At 38.4% G+C, this 21,681-nt stretch overlaps 1 protein-coding gene across 3 annotated transcripts in view; it reads left to right on the top strand.

The window, feature by feature from the left end:
* Nucleotides 1-21,681, top strand: part of LOC120527777 (coiled-coil domain-containing protein 149-like) — a 157,311-nt gene that overhangs the window by 114,686 nt on the left and 20,944 nt on the right. For 2 of the 3 annotated variants that reach the window (XM_039751592.1, XM_039751591.1), the window contains exons 9-11: nucleotides 609-753; nucleotides 16,101-16,177; nucleotides 17,048-17,080. In XM_039751592.1, coding sequence (XP_039607526.1) covers nucleotides 609-753; nucleotides 16,101-16,177; nucleotides 17,048-17,080 — 255 coding nt within the window. The remainder of the gene's footprint in view (nucleotides 1-608; nucleotides 754-16,100; nucleotides 16,178-17,047; nucleotides 17,081-21,681) is intronic. The other variant, XM_039751593.1, reaches the window with a different exon arrangement.

Here is a 21,681-nt window from a genome sequence, read left to right as displayed (position 1 = left end):
TTTGCCTGCCTATGGTAAAGTCATCCCTGATGGAGGATCACAGGAATCATAGGAAAGAGGGGTCCTTTCATCGGAGCAATGTTTCAGCCGTGGCATGGCCAAATGGAGATGCAGCTAGATGGATGAGGTCTCCAGGACTCTAAAAATATCCAAACCTAATTATGTCATATCATCTACTGTTAAACCGTAATTCTAAAATTTTTATTATGCTGTCTTAAGGAATTGTTCTGTTGTGTATATTGTATTGTTTTGACCCCCTACTTTTGACACCTACTGCACGCCCAACCTACCTGGAAAGGGGTCTCTCTTTGAACTGCCTTTCCGAGGTTTCTTCCATTTTCCCTACAAGGTTTTATTGGGAGTTTTTCCTTGTCTTCTCAGAGAGTCAAGGCTGGGGGGCTGTCAAAAGGCAGGGCCTGTTAAAGCCCATTGCGGCACTTCCTGTGTGATTTTGGGCTATACAAAAATAAACTGTATTGTATTGTATTGTATTGTACTGTAATATACAAAATGCATTATGTTGTCATCATTCAGTTGTCAAGATAGTTCACATATTACAGTTTTTCTTTTTCGAAACTGTCATTTATTATTCTTCTGAAATATTGCAGTTCAGGAATTGCTATCTGAAGAAAATGGTTGCAGCTTACCAGCTACTCCTCAGTCTATATCAGATCTGAAGTCTTTGGCTACTGCTCTTCTGGAGTCCATTCATGAAAAAAACATGGTTATTCAACACCAGCGTCAAACAAACAAGTATGATCTGTTTTTTTGTATTATGCTACATTGTGTAATGAGCTTTACAAACCAGATTTTAGAGGGAGCTACTGTTATTTTCTGGATGTTTTTTTCCTAAATACCTGTATTTCAAATGTAAATTTTAACTTTAAACTTTTTCTAGATTAATATATTTAATCCATTACATTGTTAGTAGGGTTTAAAATGTTTACACATTTAGCATAACACATATATCTGTTTCCTTTTTAAAAAATAAATGAAGATTCACTAGTCCTCAGTCAGCATTTATGCTCAGAAATGTTTTGAACAGTAACAAGGAAAATACTGATAGCATTTCCAGAAAAGGGTCCTCAGCTTAGCAATCTGTGGTCATTTAGCATAATAAAATAGATATATAAATAGCTGGCTTGGATGTGCAGGCTTGCGTGGCTGCGTGCAGTTGGTAGAGTGATTAATATGGGGTGTAACTGCACACAAGGGTGTGGTTTGTCTTTATTGCTTCATTGGCTTCATGAGGTTTGCGTTAGAGTCACTGCACCCATGGAGGCATATTTTTGTATTTGGCACGCTTTATTGTAAGGTGGAGTTGGACGAGAGAAAAAGATAAGAAAAGAAAGAGGGCGAACTTGCTACAGCCCAGTACTCGGTTATGACTACTGAAACCATTCAAGAGGCTTCCAAAGTGGTTATGGGAGTGTGGAGCCAACCTGCTTCATCACACCTGGTGCTCACCAATAAATCTTAAACACAGCTGTTAAAGAGAGCTTTATCAGTAATTTAGGTAAGGAGTGCAATTCTGTAATTCATGATAATAATTCTTCATTAATTGTTTAAAAAAAAATGGCATAATTCAAATTAAAATTATATACCAGATATACCTTTTCAGGTAAAAATTATTCAAATACTAGCAGAATACCCGCGCTTCGCAGAGGAGAAGTAGTGTGTTAAAGAAGTTATGAAAAAGAAAAGGAAAAATTTTAAAAATAACGTAACATGATTGTTAATGTAATTGTTTTGTCTTTGATATGAGTGTTGTTGTCATATCTAAATATATATATCTATATCTATATATATATATATATATATATCTATATATCTATCTATCTATCTATCTATCTATCTATATATATATATATATATATATATATATATATATATAAAATACCAGCTTGGCAGCGGAGAAGTAAAAGAAATGGGAACATTTTAATAATAATGTAACATGATTGACATTGTAATTGTTTTGTCATTGTCATGGGTGTTGCTGGCATATATATATATATATATATATATATATATATACATACACACACATGTGTACATATATACACACACACATATACTATGGAGTGCCAAACAGGCAAATAAATAGATTTTGTGAATATATAAAGTCGGCGTCAGAATATATAAAGTCAAAACTTGAATATATAAAGTCATTCCCGAATATATAAAGTCAAAACTTAAATATATAAAGTCAGCGTCAGAATATATAAAGTCAGCGCTGGAATATATAAAGTCAAAAGTTGAATATATAAAGTCATCGTCGGAATTTATAAAGTCATTCCTGATTATATAAAGTCAACATCGGAGTATATAAACTCACTCCTGAATATATAAAGTGAAAGTCAAAATCTATTGATTGAAACGACTCTGAACTGAACTAAGTTAACAAAAACGTATTCAGAAAAATAAATTAAAAAAACACTGTTCGGTTAATGTTTTGAAAATGATGCATGTGCCCTGCCCAGGATTGGTTCCTGCCTTACACCCAGTGTTGGCTGGGATTGTCTCCAGCAGACCCCCGTGACCCTGTGGTAGAATTCAACGTGTTGGGAAATGGATGGATATTCCAGCGCTGACTTTGTATATTCCGACGCTGTCTTTATATATTGAAGTTTTGACTTTATATATTGCAGCGCTTACTTTATAGCCTATATTCCGACACTGACTTTATATACTCAGGTTTTGACTTTATATATTTGGGAATGACTTTAGGCTATATATTCAAGTTTTGACTTTATATATTCCAGCGCTGACTTTATATATTCAAGTTTTGACTTTATATATTCCCGAATGACTTTATATATACAAGTTTTGACTTTATATAGTTAAATGTAGTCATCATTGCATAACTTTTTCTTTACCATAGACATTTAAAGACTAAATTCAACTTCCATTCCTAACAAAGATATTTCTGGCGAGTAAATAGAAGCTACTTATATCCAAATTCGAGCTATTGACCTGTCGCCTGCCTGCCTGAATAAATCACCCTCGCTTCGCTCTTACTTTTTACCGTTCATTTAATCATGGCTAGTGGCGGAAAAATTATAAAATGGAAGGAGGATTACACCGAGTATGGCTTTACCAAAACAATTATTGATGGCGAATTGATTATTCATAAAGCTTCAATTGGTGATCTGTTTTTCTGTGTTAACCTCATATTTTTTCATACTTCTTCTTAAACCAAGCGGGTGGGAGGGTAAAATGAATCGGGAAGCGATGATCAATGTAATCGGTGTACCAGGAAATCATGCATTGACAGAAGTTCCCCTTTGCTTGTGGTTAAAGGCGTGATTTTTTTAACGCGTTATGGAGCACATGCATCGAAGCTTCTCAGCTGTGCTTGTGCTAAGAAAAGGAAACATTTTAAAAATAACACGATTGTCAATGTAACCTTTTGTAAGTAGTGCCTGGAGGATTCAGTGTTGAGAAACTCTAGACACAGCGTGTGTATTAACTTGTGGACTTTTTCTGTGAGTATTTGGTGGCAGCGTCACAAAGTCGTAGCACTGCGTTAGCTGCGGAGAGCAGCTCAGAGCGAAATGAGGTGAATGGGAGGGGAAATGATGACGTGACTCCCCCACCCACCTTAACTGTCAATCCCCCACAAACACAGTCTCTCGGAATTTGCATAAGCACAGCCCCTCACCTGCAATTTTAACTTAGTTGAAAAGTGATCAAAACTCTCGTTTATATCCTGCGTTCTCTCATTAAACTTGTATCCCGCATTACCCATGGGCATGACAAACGCCAACGGTAGCCTGTCTATAAACTTAATTTAAACTAAGTAGCAGCACTCATGAATATGGTTATATATGTCACTCGCTCGCTTCTTATTGTTTCGCTGCCTTCTGAATTATATAATGCATGTTTTCTTCAGCGCTTTTTGGAGCTCTTCCTGGTTTTCTACGCACTGCGTTGACAGTCAGTTCACGTGATTACGTGGGAGGCGTGATGAAGTCACACGAAACTCCGCCCCCCGCGGCTTTCGAGCTCAACTCCATTACAGTATATGTAGAAAAATAGCTTCCAGTTATGACCATTACGCGTAGAATTTCGAAATGAAACCTGCCCAACTTTTGTAAGTAAGCTGTAAGGAATGAGCCTGCCAAATTTCGGCCTTCTACCTACACGGGAAGTTGGAGAATTAGTGATGAGTGAGTGAGTGAGTGAGTCAGTCAGTCAGGGCTTTGCCTTTTATTAGTATAGATCAGAAATTGAATCCTAATTGTGAATGAGGCCATGCAACTTCAGCCTTGCTAGACCACTTGTTCTGGAAATGTCCTAATTTAAAATCTTATAAGGCAGAGGTGTTTCATTTTGGATTAGACTATCTAGTGATCCGATCATTGTGATTTTCTACACTATGTTGTTAGCTCATTGAGTAATCTAGCTCAACTTGAACAAACCTAATGTACTCCCCTTAACTCAATGGTTATCAAAAATGATATTTTACACTACCTAAAACCAGGGGAAAAAAATGTTTTCTTTCTGGTAAGCCTGCCGAGACTTCTACTAAACTAGAAAACAAAGCATTGCATCATTGTTGTTTAAGCGTTGTAGCAGGCAGTAAGGCCTTGTTCACACGGGCGTTAAAATCGAGCATTTTTTTCATTCGTAGCGTCCGGTGAGCGCGGATCAAGCGCCGAGTGTTTTCTACACGTAGGAGTCAATGAGAGTGTTCACACAGGCTTTGGTGGCGTGCGTTTGTCCGGCAGCACGTTTATACGGCATCAAAAAAACTTTGCATGCAGCTTTTTCTCGGCATTCAAAACCCAACGAACGCAAGGAAACCGCTTCTAGTTCGTTTTCTGCGCATTTATTTTACGCTTCGGAGGACCGGATATATATAAGTTTACATGTTGTATATGAAAAAATATTAATATTTTTATGTTTTCATATACAACATATATATTTTCATATTGCTTATTTTATTTTATTGTCTCGTGTAATTTGTAAACCATGAACCTATTAATTTATGTTCTAATATAATATTTGATAACGATTATGTAGGGGGGGCAATCCTGGGGGGCATTTCAGTGCATAACACCGGTGTAAGCGCACACTCGACTGCTGTTTCCTTACCTCAAAGTGACAAGTAGTCTCTCGGCGTGGCATTGCACCAGCTGCAGCAGACAATCAAAAGTGGAAACCGACATCCGACAGTAGTTAAAAAACTTGCGTGGAAATTTTCGCATTTCTTCATAAAGCACAAAAAAACTTCCTTTAACCCAGTGTTTCTCAAATAGTGGGGCGCGCCCCCGTGGCTCTGTCAAGGAGGTCGCGTTTGACCTCGGGGAACATGCTTTTTTATTTTTCTTTTAAATTTTTTTTGAATTTAGAATGCACTTTAAATCTTTTCTGTTACATTTAATAAAGCTATTCTTTGTTGTAAATTGGTCCATATTTCTTTCTTTTTTTATTCTCTTATACGTTAATAAGGATACAGTGTTATGCAGAGGTGTACTTATAACAATTTTATAGACAAATGATACTATTTATAGTCGCTGGGAGATGTTTTCTTCTTCCTAGGGGGGGCATGACAGAAAATAATTGAGAAGCACTGCTTTAACCCGACGTTGTGCAGTCAGAGGATGAACCCAGTAGCGGCAGCGATTTTTCTCTCCCTACGCCGTATTACGAGTATTTTAAAACAAGAAGATTAATATCTAACATAGCAAAATGGTCCATATTGAAAGGAGGCACCTCAAATAAAACGACAAGGGCTTTCATATCCAGTTCCCGACACTGCCTCCACAGGTTAACACACAAACTACAATTTGGGCTGCAGGCTGGCGTTAGACAGAGACAAACGAACGCCGGTGTAGAAGTCAATTGATCGCCACCACAAAATGCAACATAAACGTCTAGGACGTTCAGAGCAAGTTCGTTTATCCAAAAACTTAACGCCCGTGTGAACAAGGCCTTATTGTGCAAATGAGTTGAAGACAGTAGGACTCTTATTGATATCTGGAAATTATACCAACCGTTACTCTTGAGTTGTTCTGCTGTCTGAGTATAACAGATATCAAGCCAGGAAATGAAGAGTTTGTGTCAGAAGACAATCAGAGAAAGTGTTTCCTCTCATTTAAATAGAGTTTCCAAAGTTTATGAAAGATAATTTGTTTATGTTCATGTTATTGAGTAAGGAAAAAAGCTTTCCTAACTGGTAGTATGCATGAGGCATAGGTCGAGTAAAGCAGAAGAATGATAATTGTTTTTTGTACCTCACTTACATGTAAGATTCCAACTAATTATACAGCTTTAATGTAAAAAAAAATGAAAATAAATGGAGTAGTGTCAGTCTTGGTAGGTATAAATATAGCCTATGTGTAGATTTTTTCTGTTTTTAGTCATTATATAACTAGTTTGTTGCCATTGATACAACTCAAGTTTAATGATGACAGATGTACTAAAATCAATATTATTTTCATCATTGTTTCCTTGTATGGTGTTACTTTATCATGTAAATGGTAGAATTTGAACATTTGGTTAATTAATTTTTAGTGCTATGTTTTTAATACTGCAGAAATTTTACAAATGTATGTACAGCCTTTCTTGTTGTTCATTTCATAGCTTACATACATTGTAATTTTAATCCCGACTTCAGTTTTGGTAATCCTAAAAATGTGTGTAAAAATCTGCATGAAATTTGGCAATAGGAAAGTACAATTTTTAATGTCTTGTCTTACATTAATTACTTATAGATCTTCGGTGTTACATGATGTTACCATATGTGTGTTTTTGTTCAGTATGAAATATTCTGTTTTTTTTTTCATCTCATGATTATATCTTTTTCGTAGGAAGACAAAGGCTTATGTCACTCACTGTTCCAAGTGTTCAGGCTCATTAGAGATAACAGTAATTGTGGGTTCAATATGGCATTTGGTATTCTTTTTAAGTCACTATGAGTCACCTTCAGAACAGCAAGACTAAGATGTACTTGGTCTCATTGCAAAGTTTGAATAAGATTAGGATCATTTAAGAAAAAAGTGTGTTTCTTTTTATCTGTTAAAAGCAGTGTAGAGGTACTTCAAAATGTATGGTTGCTTCTTCTGTTCTATTAACAATCATTTTCATAGTTAAATGCATAAATAGCTTCATTGTCACAAATGGTTGCCAGCCAAGATAATAAATCATGGTGACCTGTATAAGAGAAAAGTAATAGAAGCACTGTACATGTTTGAAAAAGTATATATTGGCATACAAGGTATAAAGGAAAAACATACTTTTACGAAAGCAGTGTAATTTAATAATAATCCAGATGCTTTAAATAGAAATACCCATATTTAACCTATGCATTTTCCAATTCCAAATGGTCATAATCCAAGTGCTTCGTCATGTGGTGGGTGCGGCAACATGCTATCAGCGAATGCTCCCAACAACATCATCAGAGTTTCCGGTACTACTCTTTAGGGAAGCAATGCTCAGCAGGAGGCTCATGGGCCAAATCTGACCAATGAGTTTTACTTAAATGGCCTGCCACATAGTATCCTACTATGTTGATTAATTAGAAATGCATAAACTGACTTCTTTTACGCAAATCTCTCATAATTTTTTTGCAACTGGAAGTGTTGCACAAGTTTCCCACCTTTAGACAGAATAAAAAGCATGCAACATTTATGTGCATACTTGTTAACCTATCAGCAGCTCAGCTAGTATGATAGACAATTAGCAAAATGTCAGCGCCAACCATGAGTGTTAAACGCGGGAATGTTGAAGGACGTTGTTTTTCAATGCCAAATACATACAAAACTTTGTCTCTATTTTGATCACATGGATTTACAGTGCTATACAGAATGATAGTGTCTGTCCTTAAAGTTAGGAACACCTAAGCCTTTTCAAATTATTGCTGCAGTTGTAACAAAATCTAGCTTGTTACCTTAGCAGTTAATCTGTGCTACTGTAATTCTACTTATATGAAATGTGACATTATTGACTTTTTGACAGATAAACCACCATGGTAAAATGAGTCTATGGCTAAAAGTACTCTAAGAGAGAAACTCTTTAGAGGATGGTGGGGATTTTTCATGATGGCACCCAGTTTTCCTTTTATCCTCTTCCACAACAGCTTCCAGTGTGTCCAGAGTTCACCCTATGATGGAGCAGGCTTCCCTGATAAGTTTGTTTAGGCATTGTGCTTCTTTTGTGCTCAGGATGCTTCCCCAGAGGACTGCAACAAAGAACACCACACTGGCTACTAAGGTCTGCTAGAACATTTTCAGCAGCTTGCTGCACACAGCAAAAGACCTGAGTCTCCTTAGCAAGTGCAGTTTGCTCTGGCCCTTCTTGTACAGCACCTCTGTGTTGTTAGACCAGTCCAGTTTGCTGTTTATGTTACAACCCAGGGACTTGTAGCTCTGCACCACTTCCACATCCTCCCCCTGAATGGTGACTGGTCTTAGAAGGATTCTTGGCTTGTTGGAAATCCACTATTTCTGTCTTGCTGAGGCTGAGTTGCAAGTTGTTGTCCCTGCCCCCCAAGACAAATTCCTCCTTGGCTTTTCTATGCTCTGACTCATCACCATTATTAATGCAGCCTATAATGGACATGTCTGTTGTGTAAATGGTTAACAGGAACGGAGACAGGACAGTTCCCTGTGGTGTTGTATAGAGGTTAAACAGGAAGGGAGATAGGACAGTTTCCTGAAACGTTCCCGCATCACACACCACCATTTCTGGCACACAGTTCCTGAGCTTCACAAACTGCTGTCTGTTGGTCTGGTAGTCCAGGAGACTGTGGGAACATCAAGATACATAGCTTTGAGTTTTTTCCCCAGGTGATGAGGCAAAATGGTGTTAAAACACTGGAAAAGTCAAAGAACATTATGCTCACCATGGTACTGGCTTTGTAGATTTGGAATTAGGCTCTGTGGAGCATGTAGATGAGAGCATCCTTCATACCTATTTGTGCTTGATAGGTAAACTGCAGAGGATGCAGATGTTCTGAAACCAGGGGCCATAGTTGTTTTAGGACCAGCCTCTCAAATGGTCTTTATGATATATGAAGTAAGAGAAACTAGTCTGAAGTCCTTGGGATCGCTGGAATGCCATTTCTTTGGCACAGGGACCACACAGGATGTTTCCCATACCTGGGGAACCTTCTGCAATTCAGAGAAAGAGAGAACCCCGCAGAACTAGCTGGCACATGTTTTCAGTATTCTGCGGCTGATTCCATCTGGTAAAGCCTAGCTTGTGCAGAGTATTCCCAGTTCTCTCCTCACTTGATCAGCAGAGATACATAGTCCAGGGAGTGGAGGAGGGTTGGAGACCCATGGGTATAGTGTCATTGTAGGGTGCAGATAGGATTCCAGAACCTCCTCATCTTGCAGACAGAGGCTAGCATTGTTGGAGGAGGGCTCTGCTGACAAAAATGAGTCAAACCAGTATAATGCTTGATAAGTTAAAAAATTTAAATTAGCCATTGAAGTAATATTTATCCTTTATTAATTTTTATAACAAATACATAGCACACCAATTGAAATATTTGCCACTGTTTTTAAAATACAGTAAATTACTAAACTTTAAAATAATTATGAAATAATATTTAACACTTTTTAACAAATATCACTTCTGAAAAACTAGCCACAACCAACATCAACCTGTAGAAATATAAAATGTTTTAAAATGTTAAACATGGTAATGTTAAATTGGGCATATCCAAGTAAGAAAACAAAAGTTGTATATTTATGTAAAATCAAAAGATAGAATGAAATCATCCATCCATCCAACCATCCATTATCCAACCCGCTATATCCTAACTACATGGTCACGGGGGTCTGGTGGAGCCAATCCCAGCCAACACAGGGCACAAGGCAGGAAAAAACCTGGACAGGGTGCCAGCCCACTGCAGGGCACACGCACACACTAGGGACAATTTAGGATCGCCAATGCACCTAACCTACATGTCTTTGGACGGTGGGAGGAAACCGGAGCACCCGGAGGAAACCCACACAGACACGGGGAGAACATGCAGACTCCATGCAGGGAGGACCCAGGAAGCAAACCTAGGTCTCCTAACTGTGAGGCAGCAGCGCTACCCACTGCACCACCGTGCTGCCCAGGATGAAATCATAAATGACATTAATGTAAGATAAAGAAGTTAATGTAAACGCAACCTGATCATTTTGTTGTGCATGTGAAATAATTAAATGTAACATCATTAACATACATCAAGCTCCAGAAGTTTTAATATGGTAACAGCTGCCTGCTGCCTGTCATTATATAATTTATATAATGTACAAGAATACATCTAGGGATCCTTTCATCAGATTGGCTGGCCCAGCACTGTTTCAGCCGTGGAATGGCCAAATGGGGGAGGCAGCTTGATGGATGAGGTCTCCAGGACTTTTAAAATATCCAAATCTTATTATGTGATATCATCTACTGTTAAATTCTGCTCCGTACTTCTAAAATTTTTATTTTTATGCTGTATTAAGGATTTGGTCAGTTCTGTGTATTGTATTGTATTGACCCCCTCCTTTTGACACCCACTGCAAGCCCAACCTACCTGGAAAGGGGTCTCTCTTTGAACTGCCTTTCCCAAGGTTTCTTCCATTTTTCCCTACAAGGTTTTTTTTGGGAGTTTTTCCTTGTCTTCTCATAGAGTTAAGGTTGGGGGGCTGTCAAGAGGCAGGGCCTGCTAAAGCCCATTGCGGCACTTCCTGTGTGATTTTGGGCTATACAAAAATAAACTGTATTGTATTGTATTATTGTACCTACAGTCATATCAAATAAAAAAAAAAAAAAGAAATACCGGAGCTGCCAAGCTGCTATTCTCACTTCTCCTTTTTGGCAAACGGTACAGGACCATTGGCACTTGTACCAGCAGATTCAGGGATCTTTTCTGCTCACAAGTAATGCTGATTGGCAAACTACTCCTTTGTCTCACAGCTAATATGTACTCCAAGATTGAAAGCTGTGAGCGCAATGAACAATAAATATATATATATTTTATTTCTAGTTTGTGGACATTTGTTGTATTTTGCTTGTGGTTATTATTCCATCTGTGTCTTTTGTTTTTCGTGGCATGCCGTTACATTGCTGACTCCCATTAGATCACATTTTTGGCCACGATAGTCAGTCAAATATAGTTAGCAGACACTTCCATAACCCTTAGAGACACTTAAAACACCACTGCATCATCATGAACCGCTCAAAACTAGTTCAGTTCTTCCTTCTCAATTGACTTCAGTGCATTTCACAGAGTTTGTCAAAATTCATGACCATTTCTGTGATTTCAGATGTGTTTGCTCATCACTACTTATAAGTTGTAAAGTTCCAGAACATTAAATCATAAGAATTCAAATGCTATATATAATACAGGATGTGCCAAAATGAAGTACCACATTTCTCAAGGTCATTGCTCAAGGTAGAGGCAGCCGAGTGAGTTGGGGTGGATGTCCTTTGATAGGTAATCTCTTGTAGTTTTCAGTTGACAACTTGCTTTTGTCTGATGCACACCATGCTGTCGCCATCGAAGCGTCCTTCTAAAACAACAAATCCATCATCACTATAGAAACACACCTTCTGAACACACTTTAGCATTCTTCCTAACGGTGACTTCCCAAATCGGAAAACTATTTGTCAGTGGCAGGCTAAATTTAAACAGACAGGTACACCATTGAACAGAACATCTCTATACTGTCCTCGGACTGTACAAATGCCTGAAAACATCTAAGCTGTAAGGGCAACAATTTTGCAGTCTCCTAGGCATTCAGCACGCAAACATGCTTCTGCCTTAGGCATTTTGAACAAGTCTTTGAGGAGGATTTTGTTATGAGGACCTTAATTTCCATCCATAAAAAATAACTGTAGTGCAGGAACTCACTGAGAGAGACTGGGACAGTGTACAGAGAGTGAACATTCTGCAACCCGTTATTCGAGATGCCATCATCATGTGCAGCAATGAGACACATTTCCATTTAAATGGTTGCGTAAATATGCAAAACGTTTGGTATCGGGCTGAAATCAACCATTGTGAACTTCATCCGAAACCCCTGCACAGGTAGTGTGTTGCAGTTTGGTGCACCTTTGCAGAATTTGGCATTGTAGGCCCTTACTTTTTTGAGGGGGGAGGAGCACGGCAGGGAGATCCATGCAAGTTTTGCTGGAGATGTTTCCAGGGAAGCTGATCTCCCTGCGCAGTGATGTTGGATGGCCTTCATTTTCGCCTGATCTTGCTCCGTGCGATTTCTTCTTGTGGGGCTATTTCAAGTCATAATATAATTTAAAATTTAGGAGAAACCCTACAAATACAGTAACAGAAACACTTACACCTCACACTGTTCAGTGTGCTGTTGAGGTTTTACCCATTGCACAGCTGTACTAGGATCTCAATCTGAGTGATTTCCCATGTGGTGGGTGCGACAGCATGCTGTAACAACAACAACAACATTTATTTATATAGCACATTTTCATACAAACAGTAGCTCAAAGTGCTTTACATAATAAAGAATAGAAAAATAAAAGACACAATAAGAAAACAAAATAAATCAACCTTAATTAACATCGAATAAGAGTAAGGTTCAATGGCCAGGGGGGACAGAAAAAACAAAAAAACTCCAGGCGGCTGGAGAAAAAATAAAATCTGTAGGGATTCCAGACCATGAGACCGCCCAGTCCCCTCTGGGCATAATCAGCGCATATGCTCCACAACCCTAACAGCTCTAGGAATAAATGAATTTTTAAACATGTTGCTACAGCGGATCATCTTCTTCCATATCTTTCTGTCCTCTGCATCTTGTTCTGTTACACCCATCACCTGCATGTCCTCTCTCACCACATCCATTAACCTTCTCTTAGGCCTTCCTCTTTTTCTCTTCCCTGGCAGCTCTATCCTTAGCATCCTTCTCCCAATATACTCAGCATCTCTCCTCAACACATGTCCAAACCAACACAATCTCGTCTCTCTGACTTTGTCTCCCAACCATCCAACTTGGGCTGATCCTCTAATGTACTCATTTTTAATCCTATCCATCCTCGTCATACTCAGTGCAAATCTTAGCATCTTTAACTCTGGTACCTCCAGCTCTGTCTCCTGCTTTCTGGTCAGTGCCACCGTCTCCAACCCATATAACATAGCTGGTCTCACTACCGTCCTGTAGCCCTTCCCTTTCACTCTTGCTGATAACCATCTGTCACAAATCACTCCTGACACTGTTCTCCACCCAGCTTGCACTCTCTTTATCACCTCACTTCCACAATTCCCATTACACTGTACTGTTGATCCCAAGTATTTAAACTCATCCACCTTCGCCAACTCTACTCCTTGCATCCTCACCATTCCACTGACCTCCTTCTCATTTACAAACATGTATTCTGTCTTGTTCCTATTGACCTTTATTCCTCTCCTCTCTAGAGCATATCTCCACCTCTCCAGGGTCTCCTCAACCTGCTCCCTACTATCGCTACAGATCAGAATGTCATCAGCAAACATCATAGTCCAAAGGGACTCCTGTCTAATCTCGTCTGTCAACCTGTCCATCACCATTGCAAATAAGAAAGGGCTCAGAGCTGATCCATTATGTAATCCCACCTCCACCTTGAATGCATCCGTCACTCCTACTGCAGACCTCACCACGGTCACACTTCCCTCGTACATATCATGTACAACTCTTACATACTTCTCTGCCACTCCCAACTTCCTCATACAGTACCACATCTCCTCTCGAGGCACCCTGTCATATGTTTATCTCCAGGTCCACAAAGACGCAATGCAACTGCTTCTGGCCTTCTCTATACTTCTCCATCAACACCATCAGAGCAAACATCGCATCTGTGGTACTCTTTCTTGGTATGAAACCATACTGCTGCTCACTAATCATCACCTCACTTCTTAACCTAGCTTCCACTACTCTTTCCCATAACTTCATGCTGTGGCTTATCAATTTTATCCCCCTGTAATTACTACAGTCCTGCACATTCCCCTTATTCTTAAATATCGGCACCAGTACACTTCATTTCCACTCCTGAGGCATCCTCTCACTTTCTGAGATTCTGTTAAACAATCTGGTTAAAAACTCCACTGCCATCTCTCCTAAACACCTCCATGCTTCCACAGGTATGTGCTTTTCCATTCTTCATTCTCTTCATAGCTGTCCTTATTTCCTTCTTGCTAATCCGTTGCACTTCTTGATTCACTATCTCTATATCATCCAACCTCTTATCTCTCTTGTTCTTTTCATTCATCAGCCTCTCAAAGTACTCTTTCCATCTGCTCAACACACTCTCCTCGATTGTGAGTATGTTTCCATCTTGATCCTTTATTACCCAACCTGCTGCACATCTTTCCCAGCTCAGTCCCTCTGTCGAGCAAATCGGTACAGGTCCTTTTCTCCCTCTTTAGTGTCCATCCTCTCATACAATTCATCATATGCCTTTTCTTTAGCCTTCGTCACCTCTCTCTTCACCTTGCGCCTTATCTCCTTGTCTACTTTCTGCATCTCTCTGACTATCCCACTTCTTCTTTGCCATCCTCTTCCTCTGTATACTCTCCTGTACTTCCCCATTCCACCCCCACGTTTCCTTTTCCTCCTTCTTCTGTCCAGATATCACGCCAAGCACCCTTCTTGCTGTCACCCTACTACATCTGCTGTAGTTTCTCAACTGTCTGGTAATTCTTCACTACCACCCAGTGCATGTCTCACCTTCTCCCTAAACTCAACCTTGTATTCTTCCTTTTTCAACTTCCACCATTTGATCCTTGGCTCTGCCCTCACTCTCTTCCTCTTCTTGATCTCCAATGCCATCCTACAGACGTACAGATAGGATGTAATCTACCTGTGTGCATCTTCCTCCACTCTTGTACGTAACCCTATGTTCCTCCCTCATTTTGAAATACATATTCACCACAGCCATGTCCATCCTTTTGGCAAAATCCACTTTCCTCTGACCTTCTTCATGTCTCTCATTGACACCATACCTACTCATCACCTCCTCGTCTACTCTGTTACCTTCACCAACATGTCCATTGAAATCCGCTCCAATCACCACTGTCTGTCCCTTGGGTACACTGTTCTCACTCCAAAAATCTTCTTTCTCATCCATTGCACACCCAACTTGCGGGGCATATGCATTAACAACATTCATCATCACACCTCCAATTTCCAGCTTCATAATCATTACTCTGTCTGACAATCTTTTCACCTCCAAAACACTCTTGACATACTGTTCCTTCAGATTAACCCCTACTCTATTTCTCCTCCTATCCACACCATGATAAAACAATTTGAATCCCCCTCCGATCCACCTGGCCTTACACCCCTTCCATTTAGTCTCTTGCACGCACAATATGTCAACCTTCCTTCTCTCCATCATATCTGCTAACACTCTCCCCTTACCAATCATACTGCCAACATTCAAAGTTCCGACCCTCAGTTCCACTCTCTTTACCTTCCTCCTCTCCTCCTGCCTCCGGACACGTCTTCGCCCTCTTCTTCTCCTTCTTATTCTTCTTCTTCAGAAACCTAAATCTGCAGCCTGATAAAAACAAGTGAAATTTGGGAAAAAGAGGATGACTATTGTCTGACGGCCTTCTTACTAACCTGTTTGTAATACAGTTCAGTGACAGTGGTCTGCTGTGAGCCAACCATTTTACTGCTAGTTTTTACAATGTTCTTAAGATGATTTATTTTCTTAATTCTGAGGTTGTCAAACCAATATATAAAAGCAAATGTAACAATAGATTCCATAAAGGACTTATAAAACTGTGTTATTATGGTTTTGTCAACTTTGAAACAGTTGAGTTTCCTAAGAAGGAAAAGCCGTGTAAAATTTGTTCTGTGTCTTTTTATAAAATTTGACCCTGTAATTAATGATTGTCCCCATATATTTGCAGTGCCATCTCCACTGTCTCAACTTTAATTAAAGCTCTTTTGTCTTGTAGCATTTAGCTATAAAATATTTTAGTGTATATTTGTTATTTGTCAAATGTTAATTTGGAGAAAGACACAATAATGACTTGTTTTTTGCTTTTTGCTTCCTTCCATTTTCATTTGTGAGTTAAAGCCCAAACTGGTATTCCTAGTCAAGTATATTAATTATATAAGAATATATGTGTATATATATTTTGTTTGTTTTTATTGTAGAATTCTTGGAAACCGTGTTGCAGAGCTTGAGAAAAAGCTAAAAACATTAGAAGTTTCCGGTCTATGGAGTCTTCCAGGTTTGTAGCTAACATATTTATAATTACAAATGTTTTAATCCGTGTCATATTTGCTTATTTATGCCCCTTTAGCCGGGTGGTATACTTTGGAAAAGAAAATGTATTAGAATTATAAAAGTTTTTGAAATATGAAATGGCTTTTATATTTCCCAGCAGAGAAGGTAATTTATTTATGTGCAGCAAAAGTATTTCAACTGAGGATAGACAGTTATCCAGTCAAAATAGCATAGTCCCTTTCTGTAGTCACAGTTTGCTGTTGTCTCTTATATAAAAATATAATGTGCATAAAAAATAATCTGTAAAGAAAGATGTCCATTCTGTTCAGTAGGGTCTAGTATAAGTTCTTAATTGGACGGTTAACAAATTATACTACATGAAGTACATTATTTTTTTCTTAGAATCATGCTACGGAAGTTGAACTAGTTACATTTTCTTCATGTTAGTATCTTCTGTGTTATATTTTACTCTCTTAATATAAATTATGGCTTTATAGCTTTGCATTGGATTTATCTTTAGTTTGTATTGTCTTTGTGGTATCTAATATGCTGAATACAGTCTGTTGCAGTTTCTGTTCAATAATCTGCTCATAAGGTAAAAATCTACAGTGATTAATTAATCTGTTCATTTTTCTTTTTGCTATATCTTCTTTTTAATGTCTTTTTTCAAATCAGTAGAATTAAATTTTGAGCATTGCTAAATGAATATTAAAAAACATTTGTTTTCTTAACTGTTTTCAGATTCTTACTGATATCTATGTTTTTATATAATTCTTTATTTTCTATCAAACGTAAAAATTAAACTTTATGAAGACAGAAGGTCTCTAACAGTTCTATCTCTATATGTTCTTTCTTTCCTCTTTGCTGTCCAAAGGCCTGACCTACAATGTCTCATTGGGATTAGGGAGTATGTTTTTGTTTGTTTCCTTATATCTATGTAATATTACCACATAGTGTAAAAGAGACAAAATGCAATGCCAAAAGTAATTTCATGACTTTCAGATTATTAAATCATAATTTTATCATTTAACTAAACAAATCCCAGATATTAATGAAGAACTCTTACTTTTATATTGTTTCATGGAAATTAAGAGAATGTATGCATTTGTTGCCTGATACACTGAATCTTATTACATTTGAATTATTTTAGGATAGTGATTAGCAAAAAAAGCAGCTAGTTTTGGTGTGAGAAACCTTTTCTTAATTGGTCATTTATGAATTGTATAAATGATAATCAGGTGAAAATAAATTAGATGGGGGTGTCAGATACCCTGGAGTCTTCAGCATTGTTATAATAGTCATGGACAGAATTCATACTTGGGCAAATAAGTGGAAAATAATTTATATAAAGATATAAATACACAATTTAAGGTGGTTCCGAACTTAAAAATACACATGAGAAAGAAGTGGAATTCTAATGGAGATGGATTACGAGGCAATTTAAAAAGTTAGTAGAATATTGAAATCCACAGTGTGATCAGTGTAAGGCAAATAGCTAATGCACTTGTGGGGCTTTATCAGGAATATTATGTACAATACAATGTTGCTTTTCATAATTCTTAAAATGGACATTACAGTAGAAAGGAAAGTTCAGATAAAACCTGCTAGACCTGCTAGTGTAGATCTTCCGGGAATAAGCTTTGAAAAATAATTGAAGAGGTCTAATATTTGCAGTTTATGCAAAGAGAGATTAAGAGCTGTAATGATAAAAAAAAACATCTTAATGCTTAAGATGTATGGCAATTGCCAGTTGTTACCTAAAAACTGGTACTTTGACTAGAGCACATACTGTACATATTAAAGATGGGGAAGTGTGTGTTTCACATATATGTTAGGAATTACTCCTTCTAGTAGTACTTTGTGTTCCTTTTGTACTCAACAATATATCTTAATTGTTAGCTTAATATCAATTGACAATGGTATCAGTTAAAATGACCACGTTCTCGTCAGATTTTTTTTTTGTTTTAACACTAGAACCACCACTCATTTTTCCACACTAAACCATTACCAAACACCAATTGCTAATTGCAGTTTGAATCATTTTGTTCTCACTAATGACCCATCAGCTAGGGTAATGCATCCCAACTGCCTTTATCCCACAGATAGTCTAATACAACCTGAGTAAACTTAAAAATAAACTATTTCTTGGCACACATCATATATTGTTTACATGTATTTTTGCTTTAGATTAAGTGTTCAATCCAAAAAAAAAAATCCCTGAGATGCACAGCTGCTAGACAGAGAGCAGCTTCAGTATTTATTAGTGAAAAGCAAACAACATACTTCAATCGTCTGAGCAAATAAAGTAGTAGAAAGCATTTTTTGTGGACACATTTTACGTAGTTTTGTTTTTGTTCTATTGTGTGTCCATGTGATGGTGCGGGTTGTGTTTTGGAGCCTCTTGAACCTGACACCTTCGATAGTAATGACGAGGATCAACTTGGCAGATATGAGGACAAACACACACCAAGCAAGGGGATAGTGAAAAAGTGCTGCAGTGGCTTTTTTAAAAAAAAAAAAAAAACAGTTAAAAAATCAAAGTGTCCAAAAAGTGCAGCGCTCAAAATATAAATGAATAAATAATTAAAAAAAAAACAAAGTGCCATGGAACCACAACAACATTTAATCGCAGTAAGCAAAACAACACTTTTCAATCAGCTGAAAGCATAATATATTACATTAAGTCACAACAATAATTTTATTTATATAGTTAATAGTATATAAAATTACAGCATTACATATTTAATGGATTGTCAGTAAATGAAAGGCAGCATGATTGGCTGAGTTTAATACTGTACACATCAGCAGTCTTCTATCATTTTTGCAGCCTGAGCAGCTTGGGGACAAAAAAATGGGTGCACTGCATTAACTTTTGTTTTGCTGCATGTGCTTATGCATGCTATCAGTGTCTGTCTTTTTCTTGGATTTTTTTTATTTTGTTTTACAGAGGGATGGCAGCTCCTGTCTCATTTTGTTTATAGTCTGGTATGGAGCAGGCTTGTCTTAGGGAAAACAGCTTATTTGCCATGCAAAGCCAGTGCTTGAAGTTAAATAACTTCTTTAGGTTTCTTTATCTTCCTCATTCAAATGGAATGGAGTTTGATCCAAGTGGGTGCTAATGATAAATTAATAATAATATTTATAATAATATTAATATAATAATAATAATAAATAATACATAAACTATTTCTGATACCAGGAAGGGCGCTTCTCCCTCGTAGGTCCAATGACACATGCACTGATGCCGTATATATAACTATACAGTGGTCAGTTCTCCCTTGGGAGTGCAAAATCTCATTGAAAGTTACTCCTATGCCCAGAAAGGGATGTGCCTACTTCAAGCACTGTGGAAAGCAATGTGAAAATATTGGCAGCAGTGACTTTTTTTATATTGCTTGTGAAAGGCTCACAGATTAATCAAGGTGACACTGTCTTTCCCTGGTAATTGAGTGTGATCTCTCTCCAAATATACAAAAGTATTCAGTATATATATTTGGTACTTACATTAGCTCTCCAAAATTTGATTTCAGACTTCATGTTTATTTGACTTTCACTGTTTGGAAAAGGCATCCACATTTTAACAACTGCTCATCATCGAGTATGTCGACTGCCCTTGTAACACTTGATGCAGTTCTACACAAAGAATGCCAAGTGTCTGATATTGTGGCAGAATTGTCAGTTTACAGTACAAAGCCCTTAGCCAGCATCAGTTTTAAGTAGAGAAAAGAGAATGTGCCAACCGGCACAATGTGGACTGAGCAATCCACGAGTGATTGCAGCCCATTAGCAATGTTTTTATAGACACTGCAGACATGACAAGTATAAAACACAAAAATAAATTGTTGGTTTTCTTACATGTGCAAACATTTGCCATCAAATACATGTATGCAATTTAGTGCAAAATTGTGTGTAATTCAAAACATGCACCAGCATTTCACTATAGCCCAGGCTTGAATTGGGCCAACACTTCTCATTTTTAGCTGTTGCATTCTAGCACTGTTTGGTATGTAACAATATTTTTGAGTGTACTGGCTCAATATGTATATCCAAGCTCCCCCACACCCCAAGCACTTCGATCAAATGTAATGTATTGCAGTTCTTATACCTTCAAGGGGGGCACCCCCTCCCTCAATGGAATGAATCTGTTTTACACAGAAATTAGTGGCACTTACATCTATACACTTTGGGGACTAACAATAACTGTACTCAGATCATATTTTTTCTCCTAAAAGGCATCTAACTCATTTATGGCCAAGTACCACTTTTATTTGGTTCTTCCATTTTTACAAAGAAGCCCCAATTTTTTTCTTGTATTTTCGTTCAAGGCCTGAGGTGTCTGTTAAAGCTTTGCAAATGTGCAACCATCCACTGCTGCATGCTTCACTTGTAGCCTGATCACTCAGTCTATTATGCTAGCTTCAAACTACATTCCAAGGTGTGCAAAAATTTGCAATGCCATTTCAAGTGAGTTTATAGTATTTTTTTATCTAACTGAAATAGCTGGAGCAGCAACAGTTTTCCAAATCAAGTCAAGTTGGGGAGGATGCACTGATACAGTGTGTTGCCTCACTCACTACACGATGAAACAACTCGGGACCCTGGTTTGCAACCCCCCAGGCAGACACACGGTCCAGTCCCACCTTCCGGAAATGACCCTCTGTTTGCTGCAGCCAGGTGTTACGTGGGTAATGTGCCTCATTCGGGACTCCATGAGCAACCGCTCATTCGACACAAAGTCTAACCAACTTTATCCAAGGATTCTCCAAAGAGACACAATACCAAAGTCCAGTCTTCATCTCAGTTCACTGGATAGCGTCCATGTCTCGCAACCATATAGCAAGACAAGAAGCAGCAGGACTCTAAAGATTTGGACCTTCGTCCTTTTGCATAGATATCAAGAGCGCCACACACCCCTTTCCAGCGACCTCATGACACCCCATGCTCTCCCAATCCGTCTACTGACTGCATAGGTAGAGTCACCACAGACATCAGTGTCACTGCCAAGGTAGGTAAACTTCTCAACAAGGTAAACACTCTCTCCGCAAACAGACACACTGCTGATGGCTGTGCCCAAGAGGCCATTAAAGGCCTGGATCTTGGTTTTTATCCAGGACACTCACAAGCCCAGACACTCAGACTCCTCACTCAGTCTCTCGAGTCCCCCGATCAGAGCCTCCATTGACTCCACGAAGATCACAGCATCGTCAGCAAAGTCAAGATCCGTGAATCTTTCTTCACCAACAGATGCCCCACAGCCGCTGGACTCCACGACCTTGTCCAACACCCAGTCCATACAAGCATTGAACAGAGTAGGAGAAAAAACACACCCCTGACGAAACCCAGAATCAACTAGGAAAAACACAGAGGTCCTGCCTCCACTCAGCACAGCACTCACAGTACCAGTGTACAGGCTGGCCATGATATCCAGCAACCTCAAGGGGATCCCGCAAACCCTCAGGATGTCCCACAGGGCAGCTCAATCAACTGAGTCGAACACTTTGCGAAAAT

Source organism: Polypterus senegalus, chromosome 4, assembly GCF_016835505.1.
Source record: "Polypterus senegalus isolate Bchr_013 chromosome 4, ASM1683550v1, whole genome shotgun sequence".
Taxonomy (NCBI): domain Eukaryota; kingdom Metazoa; phylum Chordata; class Cladistia; order Polypteriformes; family Polypteridae; genus Polypterus; species Polypterus senegalus.
Note: the sequence above shows the minus strand (reverse complement) of the source record. Positions and strands in the feature narration are given on the sequence as shown.